Below are 26,848 nucleotides of genomic sequence, written 5' to 3' on the forward strand. Positions count from 1 at the left end.
TGGGAAGTACGTCTTTGTCACATGAGCACTGTCTGGTTTTCCCAAGTTAGGAATGACCTTGCTTTTTGGTGAAGAACAGGTCTTGAGCTGCACGAGAACAAGGCAGCAACAGCAGCAGCCTGTCCCACCCGTTCGCGGCAGCCTCGGTCCTATCGCCACCAATCCGGCAGCTCCCAGTCCAGCGAGCGCCCTTCCGGCGGCCCTGGGTCCAGCTGCCGCTACTCCGGCGGTCCCCGGCCAGCAGACGTCCCTCCGACAGTCCCCAACCCATCCGCCGTCGCTCGAGCAGCCCACGGTCCGGCGGTCACCACTCCGGCGGTCCCCGGTCAGCAGACGTCCCTCCGACAGTCCCCGGCCCATCCGCCGTCACTCGAGCAGCCCCCGGTCCAGCGGCCGCCGCCGGTCCGACTGCCGCCACTCCAGTGGCCCCCAATCAGCAGACGTCCCTCGGACAGTCCCCGGCCCATCCGCCGTCACTCGAGCAGCCCCGGTCCAGCGGCCGCCGCCGGTCCGACTGCCGTCACTCCAGCGGCCCCGGGTCAGTACACAGCGGAGAGTGGAGCGAAGAGGAACTGTGCCGCTCCGGTCATCAGACGGCCCGAAACAGGCACCGGCTCAGCCAGAGTGATGTGCGCGCTGTTCTGCAGTGGGGAGTGAGAGAAAAGTGTGGGGAGTGAAGGGATTCAGACAAGAAGAACAGCAATTGTTGGAGGTCTTCACTGCAAGTTCGTAGGCAAGTATAATCATGCGCAAGAGACGATTAACGACATGTTTTCTCAAACTCAGATGGTGTGATACAAATGACTTTACGATACCTGTTTAAGCAAAACACAAATATCATAGATATTTGCTAGTTATTTAAACTCATTTTTGAGGTCCATATTTGAGGTCTAATACGTTCAGTTCGGAGGAAAGCGCCCATAACACATTTTAACACAGCATATGCCGTTGTTTCCTAGCGACTTGTCTGGTTTAAGGTTGTCTTTTAGCTCTCACCATAGGTGGATATGAATGGTGTTTCGGCTAACGTTTACAATCCAAACCTTACCAGCTGAAATCAAATAAGTTGTGGCTAACGAATCTCGAGAAGATGAAAAACATGCAAGAAAAAGACAAGTCCGCTCAAAACGGCTCGTAGTATTACGTTTTTATTGCTAGTAACGCACACAACTGTACATTGCATGGTCGTCATGTTGTAACTTTCCGAATCATTATACTGTAGTTCCACGCTCACACTCACCACAGTGGAGGCTAATTTGGTAAGTGCAGCACAGTGTTAAGCACATTGTAGCTGACTGCTTTACTTTGCTCTATCCCCTGATTCTGATAACATCTGTATAGAATATAAACCTACACTCATTGTGTACTAACTACAGAACGAACCGAGTTAAAACAAAGGAAACAAGGAAAATTGACCCTATCAAATTAAAAAACTGCCGAATTGATCCAGTTCCCCGCAGTATCCGCCGCTAGCGTGCCGGGGTGACAGGCAGGGACGCTATATAGCCTCAGCAGCTGAGTGCCCGCCCTTCCTGCCAGGGTGAGAAGCAGGGACGCTATATAGCCTCAGCATCTGAGTGCCCGCCCTTCCTGCCGGGGTGAGAGGCAGGGACGCTATATAGCCTCAGCATCTGAGTGCGTCGTGAAGCGCCGGTGACAGGAAGACCGGATGAAGAACTGATCCATGAACGCATAGTGTCCTGAATAATCAAGCACTCGATTACAAAATATTTCACGCATTTTCGAGTAGACGTTTGAATTCTGACAGCGTGCACGTACCGCTGTGTCCGATATGAAGTACTCCTTGTGTTCCGATTATTATCACGGACACGTTAAGTCCGAATACGTTTGCGATTGGTGTATAAACCGTATGCTTATATAAGCTAGTGCTGCGATCGCCTACGTACACCGGAATCGTGTCCGAACGCCAGACAATATCCTGTTTCGTAGACGACTCAATGTTTTCAGAGCTCTGTTTCGCTCGTCATGCCAGTGTTTACGCCTTTACACGCAATGGTGAAGAGAAAAGCTAGCGTGATGTCAAGAATGTTCTTCCTAAACATGGTGACCCATAAATACACGCAGAATATCAGAGCCAACGCAGGGCGCGACACTTGTCAGCTGCGTCCGCACGTGATCTGCCAGGAGAACAGGGGTGCCAGGAGAACAGGGGTGCCAGGAGAACAGGGGTGCCAGGAGAACAGGGGTGCCAGGAGAACAGGGGTGCCAGGAGAACAGGGGTGCCGGGAGAACAGGGATGCCAGGGGAACAGGGGTGCCAGGAGAACAGGGGTGCCAGGAGAACAGGGGTGCCAGGAGAACAGGGGTGCCAGGAGAACAGGGGTGCCAGGAGAACAGGGGTGCACAAACTCTACAGGAAGGGTGAAATCTGCTTCACACAGGAAGGTGCGCTTATTGGATCAAAGCGAGCACATGAATTCATATTCCACGCCTTGGCGAGGCTTGTCCGAAACAGACGAGAACGTTCAGAACGGAGCAACAGCATATTGATTCGCGTTAGCCGTACAGTATTCCAATGCAAGACTGGTGTTTTTTCCTAAACAGTATCAACGCGTAAAGTTTCTAGAGCATCAAAACCTCCATACCACTGTTAATGCATTCTCCAACTCGAAAAATGTTCGCATTCCAAAACCTCCCGGCGAAGTCAAGTTCGGGGAAAACATACACCTTGTCCCATCACAATTACCCTTTGATCTGAGCTGTCAACGTATCAGAAAAAATGTATGCCCAAATCTAAATTACAAAATCGTAGCACAGATCGCAGATCCCCGCTATCCAAAGCCTCGTGAGTACGTCTTCACCCTCAGACCACCGGTTGTTAGCTTCTGAGCCAACCACAAGCCGATCACACAGAACCTCTATGAGCCCCTTCCGACGTCACACAGATGTGGCGGAGCTGGACTTGGCGACAGCGCGGCGGGCCGCGCCACAGCTCGTCCGACCCGGGACCGGGACCCGCGACAGCGCGGCGGGCCGCGCCGCAGCTCGTCCGACCCGGGACCGGGACCCGCGACAGGGCGGCGGGCCGCGCCGCAGCTCGTCCGACCCGAGACCGGGACGCGCGACAGCGCGGCGGGCCGCGCCGCAGCTCGTCCGACCCGAGACCGGGACGCGCGACAGCGCGGCGGGCCGCGCCGCAGCTCGTCCGACCCGAGACCGGGACCCGCGACCGCGCGGCCGCGCTGTCGCTCGTCCGAGGCGGGGCCGGGACGCGCGACACCGGCTCGTCTCGTGAAAGCAGAAAAGCTGGCCGGCGTTGTCGCGCTCCCTGCCCGGGGGCCTCATAAGCTCGTCTTCCTGCTCCTCCGCATTGTCCTACAATAATCCTTGCTGCCCTGGGTGATCAGATTTTAATCTTCACTATTAATTTAATCAAATATTAATCTTCACTATTAATTTAATCTAATTTAAATATTGACTATTAATTTGATCTAATTTTAATCTTCACTTTTGATGTAACCTAATTTTAATCTGGGTCAATGAAATGTTGAAAGTTAAAGAGAATTGGCCTGACCTCCTTGGGTTTGTGGCACCAGTGATAAATGGTGCAGTTTCCTATTCAATTCGGAAAGCGGTGCTTCAGCTCCCACCCGACCACATCCCAACTTGGGTATAGCTACTTCGATTTTGGGAAGAAAGTAGGTAAAATCCGAGGAGAAACCTGTTTGTTGGCATATTTTGGAGGTGAGCTGGGTCATTTTTCACTGTTCAGCCCCCTCCCCAAATTATTTTGCAAGACTACGCCCGTGGTAGTGACAATGGTTGGCAGTACATCCTTCTCGCCGGTGTTCTCCAAGTGACCTGGGTCATGGTCGTCTATCTTCCCGCAAACTATCTATTTAATTTGCAATGAGATGCAGCTCATAGCTCCGGTGCGGTTTCTTTATTGTCTTACGAGGTCCATTAGCCTGCAATCTTCCTTTCCAAGTCAGCCAACTTAAGGCAGCATTTCTGGGATCAATGGCACCAACAGCGATCTCTAATTCATTCACCACAGCTTGGCAAACGTCCTCGTGACACACAGCTCAACGGTCCGTGGTCGGATCTCGATGGGGTCAGAGCGGACCTTAACTCCAGCCAGTGCGGAGGCGAGAACCTGTCTGTTCGACGGTGACGCTGCCTCACTCGGCATGGACACAATACACATGGAGCAGTGCTCGGTTAAGTGCCCGGTCGCGGGTGACGGGACCGACAGTGCGGTGAACACCATGCTATGCTCTGTCTCCTCGCTGGGGCGTTATACTCCCGCGAATTTTTACCGTGACTGAGACGCTTTCACTCCAGACGCTTCAATGTCACTGAAGTGCTTTACATGGGACCGAGGGTACTGATGTATTGTTGCCACAATTAGCTCGCAAGTGGTGTTGCAGAACAAACAGAAGAAGCATCGTATGCTTTGTAAAACATGCGATAATTAGTCTAGCTCCTGGCGTCAGTCATACCCGGAAAGGAACGCAATTGGTAAAACAGCCCTCCCCAGAAAAGAACACCCGATATTAACGCATAAAGCTGACGACCGGCTCCTGCATGAACCGCTGTCGATGGCGGCCAGCGCCTGTGACCGCGTCGTGCCGCCGGTGTGGCGGCGCGGTCCGATGCTGGAGCGGCACGGCTCGGAGACGGCGGACGTTTGCCTTGGCCTGCGATTACAGCCGTCGGCACACCCCATGCGTCACGACGGAGGAACGCTCCGGCCGGTTCGAATCTCATAAGCCCTTTTAAAAACATTGCAGCTTTATAGCGAACGCTCTGGCTGCACGGAGCCTGCAGGCACACCATCAACGCCACGGCGCGGACGCGTGTGTGCCGTGACAGTTCCATATTGGCCGTGCTGTAATCTTACTGCAGCGCATGCTCCTAGCTTAGGTGATGTGGACAGTACATTTGGCAGTCCAATTCAACGCAAACAGTGTAGAAAATCGAGCATGCCTGATCAGCCAGACATCGGTGTGATGACGTTACTTATCAGATATGTCAAGATCATGAACGATGCCAAGTCAGATTTGGCTGGGCAGGTGGCCCATTGCTCGCTGATTGACATATTCATTACCTTCGTAGCTGTGACCAGAGGCTTGATTAATGATGCGTCAAGCCACGTTTTGTCATTAGAAGCAATTAATAAGCGCCGAGCTGCATGCCGATGTTATGAACTTGGACGTACCCGTTTTGTGAGAACTTTTCAGCGGCAGGCTGTCGTCAGGACGTACCTCAACCGACACAAATGGATTTGAACCCTTTAAACCCTCTCCTGGGGATTTCTGATTTTACACCATTTTAGACCCATAGAGATTTCCTTCATTGCGTCCAAGACGGCGGGACCCTATCTGAGAGTGTTGATCTCACTGACAATTCTCAGTGGGCCTAAGATGCTTCACCGATCTCCATACCAACTCGGAAACGCGACTTTTAGGGTCGCGTTACAACTGAGCGAAACCGGACCGTTAAAAACATCCCTGCTGCTTGATAGATTGAGAAACCAGCGCTGGAACCAATCACCAGCCAGAAATTGACTGTGGCTGAAATGCAACACCCCGTTGCGAGCTTCTTTTAGATCCTGAGTCATTACATCGAACATTTAGCTCGCACAGACCGAACGCACTGTGAAGGAGCCTTCTCATTGGGCGAGGGAATGCTCGGCCGCTGGGAATTCCTTCACAGCGGCGTCGCGAGGATCACCACCAGCAACGACAGATCCCGCCCACTCACTGACGATAGGGGCAGAGTTGTCGATGACGTAACCGACGGTGCCCGTGAGGGTCGTAAAGCCGGCTCCACGAAGGCACGTCTAACCTCGTGGGTCATCACACCGGCTCGTCGGCGCTGGCCCGGGGGCACCGGGCGGAGAGCCGCCGCCGAAGGCCGCCAGTCACGCGACGCCGGCAGAAGGTGACCGCTACGCTTTCGCACCACGGCACGCCGGCGGAGGTTTTTGTCTGTTCCGACGTACGTAGTTTGGGCGGGCCGACCCGCCCCCCATCAGCGTGGCTGTTACCGTGTCCGGTGCAGTGCTCGGTGTTCAAACGGAGGCCGCATGGGGCCGGAAAAGGAAACACGCCCGGCTGTCATTCTGTCAATGAACGACGAAAGTTTGGGACGGTTCTCATCTTGCCCACGGTGTTCACGCTGCTCTTGTGCGCGGTGGGCAGCTAGGTGATACGGACCGCCGTGTAAGCCAGTCACGCAATATGGTAGAGATTTGTGGCCCGCTTTGACTAAAACTCGGAAGCATCATTTCAAAAATTTGGAACGTAGGGGTTTGTCAGAATAGGGAACAAAATGAACGGTTGCACGGACCGACGGGCTTGGATGCATGCACTGCGTTACTGGTCCAGAAGCTTTTTTCGTTGTCGCTGGGCCAGTCCGTGGCGTGGGATTCTCGCATTGTTACACGTTCCGCCTCCAGGACCAGCGATAAATCAGAGACGGAAGCAGTCGCGCGACTCCTAAATCACCCTGTCGTAACCCGTGAGAGAATATGTCCGGCGCGGCTGATGTGCAGGTGCTCTGGGTGAACTTAGGGCGGATGTTCCCGCTCCGGTTTTGACTTCCGAGAGGTGACGGTCACGTAACGCTGTCTGCATTGGCTTCTCAACCGTACCCGTAATTTTCCTACTATGATCATGCCACCAGTGCAAAACTCTGCTCCTGATTCCAATGCCCTATTGGGTATAACAAATAATCCAGTTCATCAAATAAGCAAATCTGATAAAGTATGTCTGATAAAGTAAGTCAAATCTGATAGAGATAAAGCAAAGTCGTGCGTTTCACTGCCTGCGTCGATGAGGCTTCTAAAATATGTATGCTTTTGATTATTTTGAGCTTGGGGGCGTTGCCACTTCATTCCACGGCAGTAATTATGATTAATAACGCCACCTCTACATTCATGGGTCAGTCTATGTCGCTGCTACGACACCACTCCTTGAGTACGAAATGCCGATTTTCGCTCACGTGTACTGTATCCTATCCGTGCACCCACAACAGCGCAGGGAGACAATGACAGGGACTGATGACACGAGCGTCAGGGAGGAGCCTCGCTGCCGTGTCTGCACAGACCACGTTGGGCGCATCTGAGCGGTGTTCGCGCCAGGTGGAAGCCTCGCTGCCGCGTCTGCACAGACCACGTTGGGCGCATCTGAACGGTCTTCGCGTCAGGTGGAAGCCTCGCTGCCGCGTCCGCACAGACCACGTTGGGCGCATCTGAACGGTCTTCGCGTCAGGTGGAAGCCTCGCTGCCGCGTCCGCACAGACCACGTTGGGCGCATCTGAGCGGTGTTCGCGTCATCGTTACAGCATGCAGATCCCGGGCTTCCTGCTGGTGGTGACGGCGCTCGGCGGCCTGCTGTGGGCCGGCTACCTGCACGCCGTCTGGTACGGCTCCCGGCTCGAGCTCACCGGCGGCTACTCATGCACAGAGGAGGTGAGTGTGAGCAGCGGCGGGTGGACGCGGGCCGGAGAGCATGCTCCGTTGCGGGGCGGGCGAGCGCAGACCCCGGGAGCATGCTCCGGCGCGGGGCGGGCGAGCGCGGACCATGGGAGCATGCTCCGGCGCGGGGCAGGTGAGCGCGGACCATGGGAGCATGCTCCGGCGCGGGGCGGGCAGGCGCGGGCTCTGGGAGCATGCTCCGGCGCGGGGCGGGCCAGCGCAGACCCCCGGAGCATGCTCCGGCGCGGGGCGGGCCAGCGCAGACCCCCGGAGCATGCTCCGGCGCGGGGCGGGCCAGCGCAGACCCCCGGAGCATGCTCCGGCGCGGGGCGGGCGAGCGCGGACCATGGGAGCATGCTCCGGCGCGGGGCAGGTGAGCGCGGACCATGGGAGCATGCTCCGGCGCGAGGCAGGTGAGCGCGGGCTCTGGGAGCATGCTTCGGCGCGGGGCGGGCAGGCGCGGGCTCTGGGAGCATGCTCCGGCGCGGGGCGGGCAGGTGCAGATCCTGGGAGCATGCCCCGGCACGGACCATCGGCGCTAGTAGACTGCTGCAGATCACAGCCGGCGGTCTCGGTGACGGCGTCTGGCGGCGCAGGTGAGTGGGCCGCCACCGCAGAAGACGATAGTAGCATGTCCCCGTCCACTGGTTGCGTTGTCGCAGTGCTAACGAGCAGTGGTCTGCGATGCGATGTGGTCTGAGGTCAAAGGTCAAATATCACGGCCTGACTTGTTAGTCTGATTAAGTTCATATACGCTATTCACATTTGTATTGCCATCTCCGCAAGCTGTGGGTATCACAAACGTTATGTAAATAATCTGAACAGATATCATTCTATGCAAGCAGCAACGTGAGATATCCCTGACTTTCCAATAAGGAACGATCGTTTGACACCAGTTTAGCAAAGATGATAAGCATAACATGTTGCCGTCTATTTTGGTGCTGACATGACTCTGAAAAGTCAGGATTTAAGCAGTCCATCCCAGAGATCGTCAAATGTCGTCATGTTACTTCGCCAGCCATATCTGATTAAAGAATACATAGTCCCTTGATTCGGAGAGCCGTTTGGTACGTTTCCCTTTAATAGCAAAACAACATTACTTCATAACGACTCACACACGTCTCGGCAGTTCCGACTAACCCACGCAAGGTCTGTAACCGTGTCTATTATGTCGTCACTCCAGCTTGTTCAAGTGTTTTGTTTGGTGGCGGTGTCCAGTAGCGTTAAATCGCTCTGTGCTTTATCGCCCCCCTTGTTTGTCTTGTTCTGCATCGGCGAACGCCCTGGCTCTTAAACTTTCGAGCAACTCGCCTGACAAACGCCTTGAGTAAACGTGCTTTTTCCCTCCAGGTGATCCACTACGGTGAACATGAAATGCCAAAACCCTGCCGTTCGCCCCAGAAGCAGCTTAACAAAGTAAGTCAAGACCCCGCTGACAAGACTTACTTTAATTTAATCAGTGAAATGCACGAAAATAATCCACAACAGGAAAAGACCACACGGATTGTCTTTTGCATAAAGAAACAGACATAACTGTACAGCCTCGACGGGTGATTTCATAGGTCTGCGATGTGACCGAGCATCGGGAGTTCGACTTCAAATGTGTTGCAATGATCCACTGACAGGTGCGGCAGATTTGTACCTATCTGGGATAGTTTGGGAGCTCAGTTCACCAAAATATGAACATATTATTGGTGACGACGGGATTGCGTGTCTGATTAACCGTAGGCTTTTTTGTTGCCAGGATCCAATTATCCCAGTAACTCTGCGGGGATAATCTTTCACCGTCATCTGATCGAGGCTCAGGGCCCATTCAAATCGATTTATGCCCCCCGCTTACGTTCTCACAAACTTCAAATTCTGTCTGCAGCCGCGAGATAACACGCTCACCACACGCGCGCCATGGGCGGGGCAGAGTCGCAGCACTTCGCTAACCACTCTGCTCTCCACCGCAGCCCGAACCTTCCCGACACTGGAACAATCGCATGTCCGGTGCCCCATTTTCAGGTTGAGCGGCAGCAGAGGCCGTGAAATGTGCCGCCATTGCCGCCCTGCACATAGCGTGATCTCGCGGCATTCAGACAGTCCGAGTTTCATCTCGGATGGCGGATAGCTCGGAGAGATTTCCAGGCATTGTTCTCTCGATGTTTCGTTATGGTTACCTTTTGCACCGTACAAATACGTCAGTGACTGGGACAACCGGAAGCGGTCGTCATGCCGCACATGAGACCGAGTTCGCCTTGCAGTCGGAGGAGGGGGCGAGCGAGGGACGCGCCGCCGGCAATGACACGGACGATGACCTGGACCCCGGCCTGGCGCCCGACTCGGACGGACCTTCCACCCTGGAGAGGCTGGCCCCCGCCATCGCAGAGTGCTTTGCCGTCATCCTTTGCGGGTAAGTCCGTCGCTCCGAGCGGGTAAGTCTGTCATCCTTTGCGGGTAAGTCCGACGCTCCGAGCGGTAAGTCTATCATTCCGAGCGGGTAGGTCTGTCATCCTTTGCGGGTAAGTCTGTCGCCCCGAGTGGGTTAATCTGTCACCCCGAGCGGGTAAGTCTATCACCCCGTTCGGGTACGTCTGTCACCCCGTGCGGGTAAGTCTGTCGCCTCGAGCGGGTAAGTCTGCCATCCCTTGCGGGTACATCTGTCGCCCCGTGCGGGTAGGCCTGTCAGCCCGTGCGGGTAAGCCTGTCACCCCGTGCAGGTACGTCTGTCGCTCCGTTGGGGAAACTCACGCTTGCGTCGCGTGGCAGGCTTGCGGGGACAGTTCGCGTAGACTCCCTTGATGACACGGCCCTGAGCGGCCGGGTGGTCCCTACCGGGGACAGTTCGCGTAGACTCCCTTGATGACACGGCCCTGAGCGGCGGGTGGTTCCTACCGGTCTGCCTTTCGTTCTTCGCTGATAAAGGAGGCCTCGCCCAGCACGCTGATAGGTGTCACACCGATGAACAATGGGCGGCATTACGTGTGGATTACAGTGTCGGCCAGCCGGCGACGCCGGCTCCCGGCTGGCGACAGCCGCGGCTGGACGGGTGACGCTCCGTGTGCTGTCACACTCACCGGGCTGCATGGCTCTGCGCTCTGATGGCGTTCCGGTGCCATTGGGCAATAGGCCCCAGCCGACGGTAAACCCGTTGCGTAGCTGGCGGCTAAATCAAAACGAGGCCGGTCAGACGTGACCGTTTTTCGGGTCGATAGCTTGCTCGGCTTGACAAGCAGCGCATGGAGCAACGCGGGCCCAGGTCGCCGTCCACGAGCGTAAGTGTAGGGCCGACATTGTTATAAAACCGCGGCTAAGAAGATGTGCACCAATGTGTGACTTTGTTGGCAGAAAAACACGCTTCCCATTACCGTCTGAATAAAAAATCGTCATACTCGCGAAAATATGTAGGCTACAAAGCCACGCAATGTTCTATTGACATTACACATCCGTTGGTGCGGCTCTGGCGGGCGGGTGGGGGGGGGGGGGGGGGGCGTCAGCAGGGGGAGCGCTGACTCGTGCGTAACGGACTTGTGCAAAAAGACATGTGCGTGAGAGGGCTGATCTTTGATGGTCTGTTGGCAGCTACCCATAATAGCCAAGCTGAAACAGGGCAGTCATGCCAACCGTTACGTGACGCATAAGCAAACAAGCTGATAATTCGTCGCTGAGTCGAAATTTCTGTACTAGCGTCGCATGGCAAGTGTCCTCACAACAATGCATGCGCTGCAAGAATCCTGACATTTGGGCCATCCACGCGAAACATGCGGCCACTTTGTATGCGCTGTATTTCAGCTTCTCGTTTCGCTTGCACAACCGCACTGTTTCGTCGTTGCTGTGGTGGTGACTCGGTGCTTGGTTTGCAGCTATCTGGCCGGCCGAACGGGGCTGATTCGCCCGAGCGAGGTGTCCGGGCTGAACAAGTTTGTCGGCAACTTCGTCCTGCCGGCTCTCATATTCTTGTCAATGGCAAACCTGAACTTCAAGTAAGTGCGCCCGTCTGTCACCAGACCGACTTCGCTTCACAAGATAGGAGGTTCGCTTGTTGCTGAGCTGCGGCTGCCTGGGGGCAGGAGCCTATGTCCCTCACGTCAATTAGCCTACATTATCCACGCATTTTGTATACAGTATTTCGTCATGTTTGGTGAACACGATACCAAACCATGTTATCCATAAGCGCAGCGGTCCGGAGATCACACCGTCGTTTGAGCTGTGTCCGCGCACGGAAGTGCAGCTGACTCCAGGGGACGCGACGCGACAGGGGGCTGCGTCTGCGAATGGCTCGTCATCGACGGGTGTTTAGTGTCTCAGCTAGGGTCCACTTACCGCTCGTCCAACATATCGGGCCAACTGCGGTGGAAGCCAGGCCAGATGTTCTCAAGGCCTTCACGCGCCTCCAAAGTGCCCGGCAGTTTACCGACGTCAAATAAAAACTGGACCGGCGGGAGGTCGGAAGGCCAGGAGCTCAGCTATGAAGGCATGGCGGCCATGGTCTGGTGGTGCCGTGGCCTAGACGCCCCCATCCCCCCCCCCTCCTATACCAGCCAGCTCCACACATGCGTCCCGGAAATGCGATTCGTCTTATGTAATGGAAACCGTGCTGCAAACAAAATCGAGGACCTCATCGACCACGACGAATGTTGCCTGCGTGACAGCAGGAAATTTATGCGCCGTTCGCTCATGGGGCGTCAGCTTGGGCAGTGATTAAGCCGTGAGAGGCGCGCTTCGGAAAACGTGGCTTCAGCCGCTTCCCAGACAGCTGCAGGCGCGCATATAGATTGATCTGTGTTGAGGTCCCGTTCTGGTTTCGCAGACGGTACAGACGTCTTCACATCCCTGCAGTCTTTTTCGCTTTTGTCTGGCTTCGCCGCCGAGATCTGACACAGCCAAAAACGTCCAAAATGGCTTGATCCATGGTTTATGTTCGAGCACTTAACCAGTTGCATACATGTGTCGGTACTTCCGCCGGCACGTCTGTCATTCCCTCCCCCCCCCCCCCCCGTTCCAACGGTGTTGGTCTTGCACCGCCACCGCGCCGAATCGGCGGCAGCTGAGCCTGATCTTTGACCCGTGTCGCGCAGCTTTTTGGCAACGTGCGAATTTTGCCTTTGCGATGTTAATCAGAAATGTAGAAAGCTATTCGAACTGTAAATTGCGTGAAGGCATGAAAGGCCATAGTTTGGACAATGCGATGATTCAGGAAAATCACGCCCGGGCAGTGGGTTTGCATATCACATTATTTAAACCTCGGAACAACACAACACTTAAATGATGTTTATCATTGTTCCATAAGGCTCCGTGATCATATTAACCACCAGTTAGCTTCAGTGGGTAGCGAGGAGGCTGGTTCTGGCCGAACCGAGCCACTCGAGCTCAAAGCTTCTGACTGTTCGCTATATCTCGCTCGAGCGGGTTCGCCTCTTGTAAACAACCATACCTCTTGTAAACAACCTCTTTGCCAACCAACCTCTCTTGTACCAACCTCTTGTAAACAACATAATTGCTAGAAGGAAAAAGACTGCCTGATTGACAAAACGAAACATACACTTTTATGTGTGTTGAACCTACCAACGTATCTTTTTGGGTAAAAACCCTGTACGTTGTGAGCTGCTGCCATGGTCCATTTGCAGCGGTTCCACCATAAAACAAAGTTCGGGTGAATATATTAAATTTTTTAGACATTTCTTTTCAAGCAATCCCCATTACAAACCAACTTTTTAATGCCTGAAAAGATACACGATCGCTCAAAATTGCATGACAAAGCAGTCTGCTCTGATAAGTGCTTAAGGTCGAGCCCATAGACATCAACCACGTTTAAGGCTCTGCAGTCCCCAACAGTTCGTGCGCACCTTTGGTGACGGCTAGCTCCAGCTAGTGCCCATAACTACTGAGACAGATAGCTGCATTTTACCATAACACATGTTTAGCTCTAGCATGTTTGGTGCTGAGCATGCTTCACGGATATACGCACCAGATCGGGTCCAAATCGTGTGGTAGAGGAAACAGCATATCGAAGAAACCATACGGTGCAGAGTCCCCAGTACGGCTGACGGGCGCGCATAACCATTGCAGCTGACATGCCTTTAAAACCAAGTAGCAGTGGCTGATGGGCATGCCGCACAGAACATTAGTGTGCATGAACGTGAAAAAGCCGTGACTGATTAAGAAGAATGCATCAAAAACGTGTGTCCTTCGGCCCTCACTGGCCGAACAAGCCGGTGAAAGCAAAACTCAATGAACTTAATGCACAGAACGGCATGTGCAAGCCTTTTGGAAGAGAGATAAAGAGAGAGGGAGAGAGGGAGAGACAGACAGACAGGCAGACAGAAGGAGAGAGGGATATATGTAGACATACATATTACATATATGAATGAATAAATATATATATATATATATATATATATATATATATGTATATAAATATATAAATCTTCCCTTATATATATATATATATATAAATCTTCCCTTATATATATATATATATAATATATATATATATATATATATAAGGGAAGACATGCCGGCGCAAAACCGCTGAGGATGTATATTTCTTGAGAAAGCTGTTACGTTACGGTTTATGAGTCGTGGTTGGTGTTTGGCAGCATGACACGTGGCAGGAATCGAGGCGGATTGCATTTTGAACGCGTGTTGATGGTGTTACCTTTTTTGGCGGGCTCCCCGCTACCCCATTTCGAGCGAGTGCAAAGGGGTCCCCACCCGCCTTTTGAGATCTCGGAAGTACTAGGCGGTTTTGCAATCCAAAATGGCGTTTGATTTCTCTCGATGAAATCTACATTGATAGCAACAAATTTCGGGCATTATTTGTACAGAATCACCAGAGGGACGAACAAACAAAACTGAAAGTGTTTATTGGTTCCATACAGTTGGCGTATTTATCAACCAATTTTGAGGCAGGTAACACAGATTGGAAGATGCTGATTGCGAAATTGATATATCGTGGGCAAATTTTAGACCGAAAATTAATGATCGCATCCAGGAGCTGCAAAACCAAGTGACAATAAAAATGGTCAAATGAAAAAGCCAACATTTTGACATAGGCAGAGTCCGGGTGCGTATTAGGTGCGTTAAAAGAGGGCCGGCTGAGAAGTAACTATCATCAGCCACATTGCTGGTGGGCTCTATAATAAAGTGTGGTGCCCATATATCATACATTGACAGGTGTCATAGGTGTCTTTAGCTTTCCAAAGGGGAGTTGGAACACCTGACTGGAGTGTGACCCATTGTCTTATTTGATGCAGCTGGCTTATCCACTGGAAACGTTGAATGTGTCCCATAAACACAGGACAGTACGTATGATTTGCAGGAGAAAACCATTTTGGCATGATCGCCAAATTTTACTGGAGGGCCCTCCCGTAACCGGACCCCGGAGCTACCCCTGTGCATGCCATGTAGGCAAAGTTTTGGCACAGTACTTAGAAACATGTTCGAAAAACTCACATAATTTTAACGACCTGCTGCAAACTGTTACGCAGAACCTTGCGAAAAATCCGAGGGATGGAATTCGTTCCCCGCCCAGAATAGGGATAGGGTATGAGCACAATTGATAGCATGATGAAATGTTATTTTTAAACGGGCCTAAGGCGAAAGGTTCAATTGTAGAGAGTTGGGGAGAACTAATGCCTCCTGTCCCACTCTGTGGCGAACCCAGCCCACAAATCAGTAGCGTACCAATGAGGCATGCCGATCAAAATTATATGAGAAAAGGAAGTGGAGAGCACACAGAGCATACTATTTGAATAAATTGTCTTCAGTTTCAAAGGGCAAACGAATGTGTTATAAAATAGTATCTACATTAGTGCGTTTTCGTTTGATAGCAACTGTCATTCAGTGATAAGCAATTCAATTACAGCTCTCAACTGAAAACTGTGAAAAGCTTACCTGGTAAAGCGTACGTACGGTGCGAATTATCTTGTCATCACTTGCGCGGACCACTCTCCCTATTACAAGCTACGCTACAGTTGCCATCAAATCGGCGAGAACCGTCCGCTTTTACAGAAAAGTTGAGGAGGATGTCTGCCCTCACCCCGTCCCTGTGGTGGAGCTTATGTCACATTGGCATTGGTATTTTGACAATAATTCCGTCAAAGTAATTGCAAGGACCATAGCCCTATGGAAGCCAAACACCCATGGTACTTTCAAATACGTGTTTGTGCCAGTTTGTTTTCCTCGAGATCGACGTTTGTTCCGCAGCGTTTCGGGCAAGCCCAATTGACTTCTGAATTTGCAAGTATGTGGTTTCAGGATCTCAGTGAGGGAGGACTAAGCCAAGCCAAAAGGACTAAACTCCTGTTAGTTTCACATAAAGAGCAATTCTCCGTGGATTTAATGCACTTCCCTTGCAACGTTTGGGGGAGGGGAAGATGCAATGCTGGGATCCCACCTCGTCTATCTGAATACGAAATTATACCCCTGTATATTGGTTTTATTTACACGTTTGAATTTTTTACAAAGCGCCAAGCTGCTACGTTTTCTCACCATTGCATACCGTTTGGGATGGCCAGCTTTTTGGTTGCAGTTTTTACCGACCGGGACCCCAACTGAACTGAGACATGTCCTTCAAACATGTCACAGTCCGGCTCAGCCCCCACTGACGATTATTTAATCCCTGGATTGATCCGATCCGTGAGGAGTTCCGTAAGAGAGGGAAGACGGAGTGATGCACGTTAGCAAAGGGAGGAAGAGTTGGTCAAGGCTGCTACGTGAGTAGGTAACTGCAGCCTAGACTAGGGACGCTCAAGAGGCGGATAGGAGAGAAAATACAGCGCTTATGTTGCAAGGATGTGATGAGCCTGGGCCTAGCTTTACACACACCAAACTACGGGCCAACGCACTTCGAAATCGCGCCACATCAGCACATTTTCCACAAACGACAAAGTCCTATCGATATCTGCTATTCACAAACACCTCATGTATCGCGACCTGGGGTGGATGGACTCTTTCCCATCTGGCGCTCCTACACCGCTCAGTTTCAAAACAGTGTGCGTTGTTGGCTACGTTTTATTGAACCATGCTCTGCCTGTGGAAAAGCCTCATGCTGACGGGTCGCACTAGCAGTTACTTCAGAGCAATACGCGGACGCACTCTCCGACGGTCAAAGATCTGCCGCCGCCGTTCCGAAGGGCATTGGTGGCATTGTGCGGCGCTCACCGCAACCGCAGCCGACACCATTCCGACTACAGCCAGCGCTGACCCAGAATCGTGCGCGGGCTGGCGAGATAAGGCGCGCCCGGCTCAGCTCCAGGCTGACCTTGCCCCAGTGGGTGGGCGGGCGTTGACCACAAGCGCAGCGGTGCCGGCGCGTCGGCCCGCAGCTCCTGGCGGCGCCCGGGGCACCTGAGCCCGCAGCACCGGTGTCTGACTGACGCACTCATTACCACCGCACGGTCACGGACAGGGTTTGGTCGCTTGAAGGCCGCGGTGGAAAAATAGGCCACGGAAACCGCCACAACAGGGAAGTCTACAGGGATTCGCCGAACTGGCAGCTGGCGTACGCTGTTCATTACGGCTTGGGCTGAAGCGAACCGGTCACATTTTAAACTTGCTTGTGTGTCTTCCTTAGTCCAAGGTTGCGTAGCAGCCTTGGAATGACGTGTCGTGGAAAGCCACTCAAGCACGACGGCCTGCCATGCCAATTACGATCCAGGCGCGAAATATTCTCAGTAACACGAAAGTTCACTATTTGCAGCTAAGTTATAAAGCTCACCATTCTGTCATATAAGCCGCAACCCTTTCATCGCTATACTACATGCCGTACAGCTATATTGCTAACATCTTGTTGCCTCAAGGTGCACGTGGATTAAAGCCATAGCAAACCGTTGACGCAGAAATTTTACTTATGTACTTTATATGTCTCCCAAGTGATACGACCGGCCCACGGCACTTAAGAGACCGCCGCCAACTGTAGATGCCGTGACTTTTCGTGTCACTATGCGTGACGCGTAGGCAGGTAATGAGCACGATACCTGTAACTGTCAATGACAGGCTATTCATCTTAATTTGGACCAATTAAACCACCATTAATCATTCGACTGACATGATTTGGAATGTAAAAACGCAGGAAGGCCGTCATAAAATAACATTATCTACGACCTACGCCATTAAAATTTGCTATCTTTAACTACACACACAACGCACAAATGACAGGGCTTATTGCTCGGGCCGTTCTTTCAGGCATCGATATCACGCCAGACAACGATCGGATGTGGGGATCGTGGAGAGCCGTGAGAAAGCGTGGGCTCAGTAGGTCCTACGCTATAAGCTCTTGGACGTAAGCTGGGCAACGCACGTTGGTTGAGATAACCATCCATATGGTGCAGATGTTCAATATCGTTTATCGTAACGCATGCTCATTTTCAGGTATATATTGCGATCAGGTCAGGGCAAACAGTTAAGTTATACGTAGATGACATAAAGTAATATTGGCATTTTCAAACTGATGTTGGCGAGATAAGTTTATGAAACGATTTGGCGTTTCATTTCTGTCTCGCATCGCCCTGGCCTATCCAGCATCACCAAAGCGGTGCAAAGATAACCTGACACGTTTGTCTGACTTTCAGGAGTGTGAACTGGGGCTTTCTCATGATCGTCTACGGTGCCAAGGCGCTGGTGTTTGTCATTGTCGTCGTCGTGACAGCTGCTGCTTCCTATCCCACCAACTTGGGACGGGCTGGACTCTATGGCATTTTCGCCACGCAGTCCAACGATTTTGCGCTGGGCTACCCTCTAGGTGAGAATTTCTCGCAACATTGCCATTGAGGCGTGGCAATAACTTTGATTTTGTTTTCGTCGGCTGCTCTGGTTGAACCGTTCTCGTCGTACGTCGGTCCCGATCCGCTCATACACGTTTGAAGCAAGACGACATGGTCCCGAGATGATCTCCGTAACGACGAACTGTCGGACAGTTTCATGTCTCCGATTGCGGCGTCCGGATGAACATCTACATTGTTACTACATGTACGAATCACGTGCACCTGATGACAAGCATCGCTGGGGTTCTGGGGCGCCGCTGATCTGTCCCGCGACTGGCCCGACAGTGCAGGCGCTATACGCCAAGACGCACCCGGACTTCGCCAGCTACCTGTACCTGGCGGCGCCGTCCTCGCTGATGATGCTGAACCCGGTGGCATTCGTGCTGATGGAGCTGCAGCGAACGAGGTCGGCCTCCAAGGCCTCTGCGCCCTGGTGGTCCACCGGTCACCGCGTGCTCACCGGGATCGGCACCAACCCGGTCGTGTTCATGACGTTCCTGGGCATCGTCGCCAACGGCGTGTTCCAACAGTGCCTGCCCAATATTCTGGAGGGCATTCTGAGGGTGCGTGGCCGCCGCGGCCGCGAGAGTTGTCCGTCTATTCTCGGATCGCGTCCTTGCGTCTCCCCACGTTTCCGAGACGCGAGGGGCGTTCGTCACGCTTGGGTAACCCGTATGTCGCCAGGTGTTACGAGTATTCCGAGCGATTGGCGCGAACAGGTCTGACACTTTGTCAAGGCCACTGTTATCGCGTACCGGATTCGTGTCATTAGCCTCATTTGTAAAAGTGTGTCTTTCCGCGGTTCTCTGATGAGACTGAAGGTTGCGCCGCTGCGTTTCAGGTGCTCGGACAAGCGTTCTCGGCATCGGCGCTGTTCATGCTCGGTATTCAGATGGTGGGCAAGGTCAAATCCATGCGCGGGTCAGCCATGCTAGTGCCCGTGCTCCTTATCTCCATCAAATGGTAAGCATGACTGTATATCTGGTGACGAGTGTATCTCAAGTCGCGAGTCAAGTCAAGATCGCGATAACGTTTCTCAGACCCAGAAAATGCGTCACCAATGAGACGCGTGAAGGTTGGATCCTGGAAACATAATCCAATGCCTATGGTTAATCCGCGCTCGGGTGGGGGGATCAAATTGACCTCCCGAAGGTTTTTCCAAAATGGTGTCCGAACGGTGCGGCGTAGCCACGTCAAAATTTGCATACTGTAGGGAATTGGATAGCGGTTTGTTTAGCATCCCAAATTTAAATGTACCTTGTAAGGTCGCTGACATATGGCAGGTAAAATTGAGACCTTGGTTTCAGGGCAGGCAGTTTCTAGGGAATCATTCAATCTGATCCAACAACAGAGTGTCAGAGGAAGCCATACATCTCTGAGATGCTTTCTTGGGCAACACAACAGTGGAATGAGTAAATTACATTTACCTAAGGTTAGGTATGAATGTCACACTAAGGTCAAAACCAACCTGTTTTATCACTCTAGGGTTTGCTGTATGGGACAGTTTCTAGTGCTCATTTCGAGTTTATTGATGGCAGGAACCGCATTATTCATCTTCCATGGACTTCTTACGGGTCAGAATAGGTCATTGACCTAATGTGACCTAGGTTAACATTTTGTTTTAGGAACATACTGCCTAGTATAATCTGTGTCGTTTAGTCAAATGCAAAACTCAAAGCAATCTTGTATTACTTTGGTCACCTTGACCTTCAAAAGGTCAAAAAGGTCACTGACCTTATATAAGAATGTGACCTTTTGCTTAGAAACGGTTATCTACGTTCTGGAGGTACTTTGGAGACCAACCTGGAACTTGACCTTGTTTGAACTTTTTTGACCCGAAGGTCATTACCTAGAAACTTGAAACTTCCACCTGAATGAGTTCACGTACAGGTCAATACATCCTGTAAATTTGGTGTCTCTAGCTCCCTTAGTTCCCGAGATCTCAGGGGGATCAAATTGACCCCTTCCCCACCAGAGCGAACGGTATCTAGTCGGCCACCCGGGCGCGTGCTAACCAACGTAGATGTCTCTTGGTTACGACGATATTATGAACTTGTCTCACTGGCAGCTTCTGTGTGGCTCAAATCATTTATTCTTCTCACGGCAAACGTAGCTTCGGTGTTGATTTTAGAGAGCGGAAACTTGTATTGACATTGCATTGACGTCACCGCTTTTTCCAAGTAAATCACCAAGGTTCTAGAAGCCTTTTAATGCAGAACAGGTTGCATGCTCACCACTTCCTCATCCGCAGCCTGTCTGGCATGCGTGGCGGAAGAGTGGCTGACCCTGAAACGAACGCATGTCCGCAGCTTCCTGCTGCCGCTCATAATCCGCGGCCTGCTGGTGCACTTTCCGCCCGCCGGCGAGCACATCCGCGACTTCCAGGAGTTCGGCTTCCTGCTGGGCACATTCCCCACCGCACCCGGCGTGTTCGTGTTCGCCACACTCTACAACATCGACGTCGACATGGTGAGGACGGCGGCGGCGTCGTGGACTCGCCCGCCGTACGGTGCCGCGCCGCTACCACCGAAAGCGGCGCAGCTGGGGCAAATGCCGCGTCAAAGTGATTCACACCCACTGCCCCCCGATATGAAAACGGTAACCGCCAGGTATGAGAGGCGGTAACTGCTGCAGTAAAATCCACGATTTGGTTTGTGCTACACTTTCCATGTTCTTATCCTGATGTAGCTTCGCTTAAAACCGTGCGTACGTCTTGCTTAAAGAATCTCATATACTGTTGTTGCCCGCGGATTGCTGTTGTATGATGGCGATATATATATATATATATATATATATATATATATATATATATATGCGGAATATCTAAGCCATTTAAGGCCTAATCTGCATTATGAGTGGGTGATGCATAGCCTCAGCGTGATTGTAAGGCACACCTCACATAAGCTTTCCAATTTCACGCCGCCACCCAAATATAACCATCACTTCCTTTCACCTCAACAAAACAGCAGTTCTATGAACCGAGCCAATTTACGCGCTCTCCTGTTGCCGAACCGCAACGGTTACATAATGAGCCGCACAGCAGCTCGTGCCTGTCTGCCTAGCGCGACGGGTCCCAGTCATGCCCTCCCTCCCCTCCCCCTCCCCCCCCCCTCAGCTGTTGTCGGTCCATCTCGGCACGCTGGGCCATTTGCGTCGCATGCCGCATTCAAGTGGTGGCTAGTGACGCTGTGTCCATACCGCGGGCAAAGACAAACCGGCGGTAATCGGACGAGAAATGCCGCCAAGGACAACGCAGAAGCATGAAATTGTTGGATGGGAATTGGAAAATGCATTGCATGTCGTGCACTACTACAGACGGCTTATGAAGCCCCTGCCATGAAAAGGTGTTTGCATTATTCACCATGCGCTACAAGTTTACAAGTGTACACGCACCACATCAGCCGTTCAATAATTGGTCAGATGCCAGACACAACTTGCGTTATGGGTCCCTCGGAGTCACGTGTTTTGTCTCCTACACTGACCGGTCCCGCCATGCAATGCAATATAACTGTCGCGATATTTGAGTGCAAGGCAGGGGATGCCAACAAGACACTTTGGGCGGCGTGAGACAATAGCATGATAACAGCTGTGAGAACTAGTCATTGCCATCTTGTAGATGACAACAAACCGGGACTAACACATCCAGACGCGTGGAGGAACCGATACCAAGATATCCCACCAATGCATTTGAGTTCGTATTTCATGAGAGCTATGCAGGCAACGTTTTATCGATACAGCGCTCGCGCTTGAGCTGACAAATTGGACTGGCACGACTCAAATGGATTCAAATCTTACAAACATTCGAATCCTGAAAACAAGGATACGAACCCTGGACATCAATCACTCATTTATTAGTCATTAATTAGTGCCAGAGCTATTAATCACTTTTGAGAAAACTTCACCGACATGAACTCAGAAAAAAGGTCAAAGATCATTAGCCACCAACGTCAACACTTTCACCATCTTCTTAACATATGTAAAAATAATGTCAACTCAACTGCATAAAATTTCATCACCGCGATTGAAACCGTTCAGAATCGATATGATGTGGAAATACATTACGGGCCCCTGAGGCCCTCCCGCGAAATGAGAGTTTATTAATGGGAGAAACCCACGCCGATGTGCAATGCTGCAGTGAAATCAGCTCTGATCACAAAGTACGCACACACATTTCTGAGTATTATAAAGCGCGCCTTTTAAAATAATGCAGCTCGTGCTACTCAAACCTGCATAGTGTTGTGGTCTGTGATCGTAAATATGCGTGGTCTGTCAAGCGTGAGGGCTGGACCGAGCCTTACTCCACTGTGACCACTAGACTGAGGGCCTGGCCCCGCCGGCAGCTGCCTAGCGCCCTGGTGGCCTGCTCCTTCCTCCACTGTGGCCGCTGGATTGAGGGCCTGTCCTGCCGGCAGCTGTCCAGTGCCCTAGTGGCCTGCACCTTCCTGGCCACGCCGTTCATGCTGCTCTCGGCTCGCATGGCGTCGATTGGCGTGGTAAACGTGACTGAGTACGTGTCGTCGCTGCGCCACTTTGTGCTCTACACCACGTCCGTCGGCGCCGCCACGCTCGCCTGCGTCATCGCCGTGCTGCTCGTGACGCGCAAACACCAGCGCGTGCCCTACCAGACCACGATCCACCTGCTGCTGGCCCAGGTGGGTCCCGGCTGCTGTACCAGACCACGTACTGCTGGCTCAGGTGGGTCCCGGCTGCTGTACCAGACCACGATCCACCTGCTGCTGGCTCAGGTGGGTCCCGGCTGCCCTACCAGACAACGATCCACCTGTTGCTGGCCCAGGTGGGTCCCGGCTGCTGTACCAGTCCGCGATCCACCTGCTGCTGGCCCAGGTGGGTCCCGGCTGCTGTACCAGTCCGCGATCCACCTGCTGCTAGCCCAGGTGGGTCCCGGCTGCTGTACCAGACCACGATCCACCTGCTGCTGGCTCAGGTGGGTCCCGCCTGCTGCGCCAGACCACGTACTGCTGGCTCAGGTGGGTCCCATGTAACTGTACCATATCCCGTGTCGCTGGCTTGCGTGAGCCCCACATCGTGTCATTCATGACAGGCGTGAGAGGAGTGCGAAGCCATGCTTTTTTAGAAAAAGGTTGTCTTATAGTTGTTTTTGCATGCATGTGTGTATATATATATTATCCCTTATTACTCTTCGTTCTTATTTATTTACTGCTTTACGTCTCTGACAAAGGACACGTAATAGCCACATACTTATGTGAAGTGTCAGTCGATGTCAAACAATAATGAAAATACCAATTACGTGTTTCTGGCTTGGGTGGGCCCCAGGTAAAGGACATGGTGAATGCATTTGACCGCCCATTACCATCTCCTCCAGTTGTCCAAAATATTATGTCTCTTTCGTGGTGGCGGCTCCTTAGATTCGCTGTCAACATGTGCCACAGTAATGCCACAGTTCAACGTTGTAATACGCATGCGCGTATTTTTAGTGACAATGCATATGACGTGTATGCTCTATATCATACTATATATACGCCAGCAGCGCTCCGCGTATACCATTCTATGACAGCCGTCGGCAACATATGACGAGTTCGCATGCTGTTTACAACGTGTTGGAACGCTGCGCGTGTTGCATCGCAGCTTAACAGTGATGTCTGTACAATGTACTTCGCCAAGGCAGTGTTGGCGGCGTGGGAAATTCTGTCAGGTATCGGCAAGCGTTTTAGGCCAGACGTTTCGTGAGGAGGGAGCGTGCAGCACACAATTACGTGGCACGGGGCAGCTTACGGTCTGTTCATGCGGCGAAGGCTAATAATCACAACACGAAAGGCAGCGATGGAGGTCTGGCTTGCGATCTTTGCTGCCCGTTAAACTTTATCGCTGAGGCCGTGTGGCTGTGTAGCGGAATCCGGATCTTTAGCCTGGGCAGGTTCCACGCATGGCTGCTGTTCCTACGGTCGCCTGGTGGAACGACGCAATGAGGTCAATTTGCGCATGGCCTGCGTTCCAGTTTCAAACAGCGCAAGACCGAAGCTAAATCAATTTTAAATGCCTTCTGCTCCGTCTTCTCCAACAAGTGAACCTCAAGTCCATTGAATATACACTTGACTGTTTTTCATGGTTTTGCTCGTGCTACCTTAGTTATTCGCTTCGTATTTGGTTACATATTTGTGCAGCAATTGTCTGACTCGACTGTTTGGCTTCGATCAAAAGATAACTATGATAGCGAAGCATTTCGGGACAAGCAGGCTCTTTAAAATGTTACCCAAGTAAATTTTACGAGCTTGTTATGGATATTCACTAGTGGGCATCTGTGTTAGGCACCCAAGTCCACTCACTGCATCCGGCTCATTGCCCATAGGCTCTTCTCTACAGACAAGTTCGTTGCTGTGATTAATGTCTCGGTGTATAGTCCCCATGAGAACAGGTCATTTTGGAAAGGCCAGTAGCATTTTCAAGGTCAAACGGACTCATGCAGTACTCTTGTCTGTGTTTTCCTTAAATCATCTCTAGATCCTCCTTGGTGTTGCACGAAATGTGGTTTGCCCTCGATCTTGTGCCGCTTTCCCTCCCAAAACGCTGTGCTGTGCCGCTGAAGCGCAAAATTTTTCGGCCCATTGAGTCAAGTACTGAGGCTTCCTCACTTGTTTTTTAAAAAAAGTTTCCAGACCTTTGCAGACCTGAGCGCCTTGAGATTAGGATTGAATCGTTTTCGAATCTAATAAATATTAATTCAATTCCGGTGCAGACTTTATGAACGCGATTCTGAAACTGGGTCCGATTTCACATCTCTTCTGAGGAAAATAGATCAGTTCTATGCTATCGGCAAACACAAATATACTTGAACTTTTAGCATACCTTTGCAATTATTTGCAACTGATGGTGAGTACGCAAAATAAGCAATTGCCTAAGAATCCAAAGTGCAGTGACAACGCCGATGTTGGTGATATCGTTCCTACAGTTACACCACTGGATTGACGAACTGATTGCGATATATTTATAACCGAATCAGGTGTTTCAAAACATTTCCTTAAGTGCTACCGCAAGCACACGCAGTTCGTTCATTATGATGTTTTGATTAAATGCTGAAATGACTTGGTAGTGGATAACATCTGAAGCATTCCGTAAATCGGATAATTTCCAAGCCAGAGAGCGTATTTTCCAATTATGTCCCAAACCCTACTGATCTGTCCCCAATACGACGTAGCCGAGTACCCACCAGAGTCGGATCTGGTCCTGATCCATTCAAAACTGAATCCAATGCGGAACCGGATCGGATTCCGCTGTAATCGAGCATTATTCCGCACCGGCAAGTAATTGTCTTTGGCAATAGCTCGTGTGCAGTGCCTGATTTCTAGATAATGGGGATACCCATTTACTGAAGAACCAGCCAGACACAGGCTGCGCCCAGCTGGAATTGACCGGACTCTAAACTTTATGGACTCTGGACTTTATGGACACCTAGGACACTAAAATTCGCTCCCTCAGGTCGACACAAATATTCTAGAATACCATGACTCGGACTATGGCTTCGCATAAAAGTTTCAGCAAAGGCTGAACTGAACAATTTAGGATCCAAATACCAATCTTGAAAAGAAATAGTTTGGACCCATATCTGCTTGCAGCCTCGATGTTCCCGGGCTTCCTGTCACACGAGAACGTCCAAAAAGCAGAGATTTCACGCCTATTGATTTATCCCTTTTATGGACCCCACCGACTGCAGGGGCCATGCTACCGCTCAGGAGCCACGGCACAACCTGGATTCGAACCCGGCGCCTACCAGCCAGGATCTGCAGGCCACTAACTGCCAGCCTGGGTCCTGCAGGCTTCTGTCTCACGATCTGGATCCCGTGGGCCTTGGCTTCCGATATGGAGCCCTGTAGATTGCCTTCCCCCGATCTGTGCCCGCGGACCGCTGTCCTCCAATCTGGTGGGTCTCGGGACCCCTGCCCCCCGATCCGCGGTCCGGCGGGACCCTGCCCGCCCCCCCCCCCCATCCGGCGTCCTGCAGACCCCTTCCCCCGACCTGGGTCCGGTGAGTCCGTGTCGGCCGCGCCCCTGCCCCCCTCCCCATCCGGCGTCCTGCAGACCCCTTCCCCCGACCTGGGTCCGGTGAGTCCGTGTCGGCCGCGCCCCTGCCCCCGCTAACCTCCACATCGTCCCGGCAGCTGCTGGCAGCCATCGGCGCGCTGTTCTGGTACTCGCTGGACGACGCCGTGCCGTGGCAGTTGTACCTCAAGTACGTGATGTTCACGCTGGGCCAGTTCGCCGGCCGGGTGTGGGCGGCGCTGCTGGCCGTGACGCTGACGCTGGTCAGTCGGTACACGGTGGGCGTGGTGCGCCGCCTCTCCACGGCCAGTCTTCTGTTCGGCTGGGGGTGAGTGCCCAGCGGCCAGCACGGCTGCGCCGCCCGCCCATGGACTGTGTGCGTGCCTGCCCACGCTGCCAAGACAGGCTGGCATGCGCGCTGGAACGGTGGAATACGTTGGCTTGTACATGTTGTAGGTGCTTGGCGTGATTCTGCATTTTATGAAAAGAGCTAGGTGCTTCATGCAACCGTCATAGAATTACTGCTATAGCGTCATCTAACTGGAAATTTAATGCTGTTATTTGCGTCATTGCTATTATATATATATATATATATATATATATATATATATATATATATATATATATATCTCTCTCTCTCT

The 26,848-nt window shown here is 52.1% G+C and overlaps 1 protein-coding gene across 1 annotated transcript in view; it reads left to right on the forward strand.

Annotated features, from left to right (window-relative positions):
* Positions 1 to 557: 557 nt before the first annotated feature.
* Positions 558 to 26,848, forward strand: part of LOC119109497 (integral membrane protein GPR155) — a gene marked incomplete in the record, with an annotated part of 68,651 nt that continues 42,360 nt past the window's right edge. Inside the window, 11 exon segments of the mRNA XM_037233126.1 lie at positions 558 to 733; positions 7,311 to 7,437; positions 8,794 to 8,859; positions 9,690 to 9,838; positions 11,289 to 11,408; positions 18,000 to 18,169; positions 18,477 to 18,754; positions 19,033 to 19,154; positions 20,501 to 20,660; positions 22,604 to 22,843; positions 26,327 to 26,535. Of these exon segments, the coding sequence (XP_037089021.1) occupies positions 7,312 to 7,437; positions 8,794 to 8,859; positions 9,690 to 9,838; positions 11,289 to 11,408; positions 18,000 to 18,169; positions 18,477 to 18,754; positions 19,033 to 19,154; positions 20,501 to 20,660; positions 22,604 to 22,843; positions 26,327 to 26,535 (1,640 nt within the window).

This window comes from Pollicipes pollicipes, unplaced genomic scaffold (genome assembly GCF_011947565.3).
Source record: "Pollicipes pollicipes isolate AB1234 unplaced genomic scaffold, Ppol_2.1 Scaffold_7231;HRSCAF=8579_pilon_pilon_pilon, whole genome shotgun sequence".
Lineage (NCBI taxonomy): Eukaryota > Metazoa > Arthropoda > Thecostraca > Pollicipedomorpha > Pollicipedidae > Pollicipes > Pollicipes pollicipes.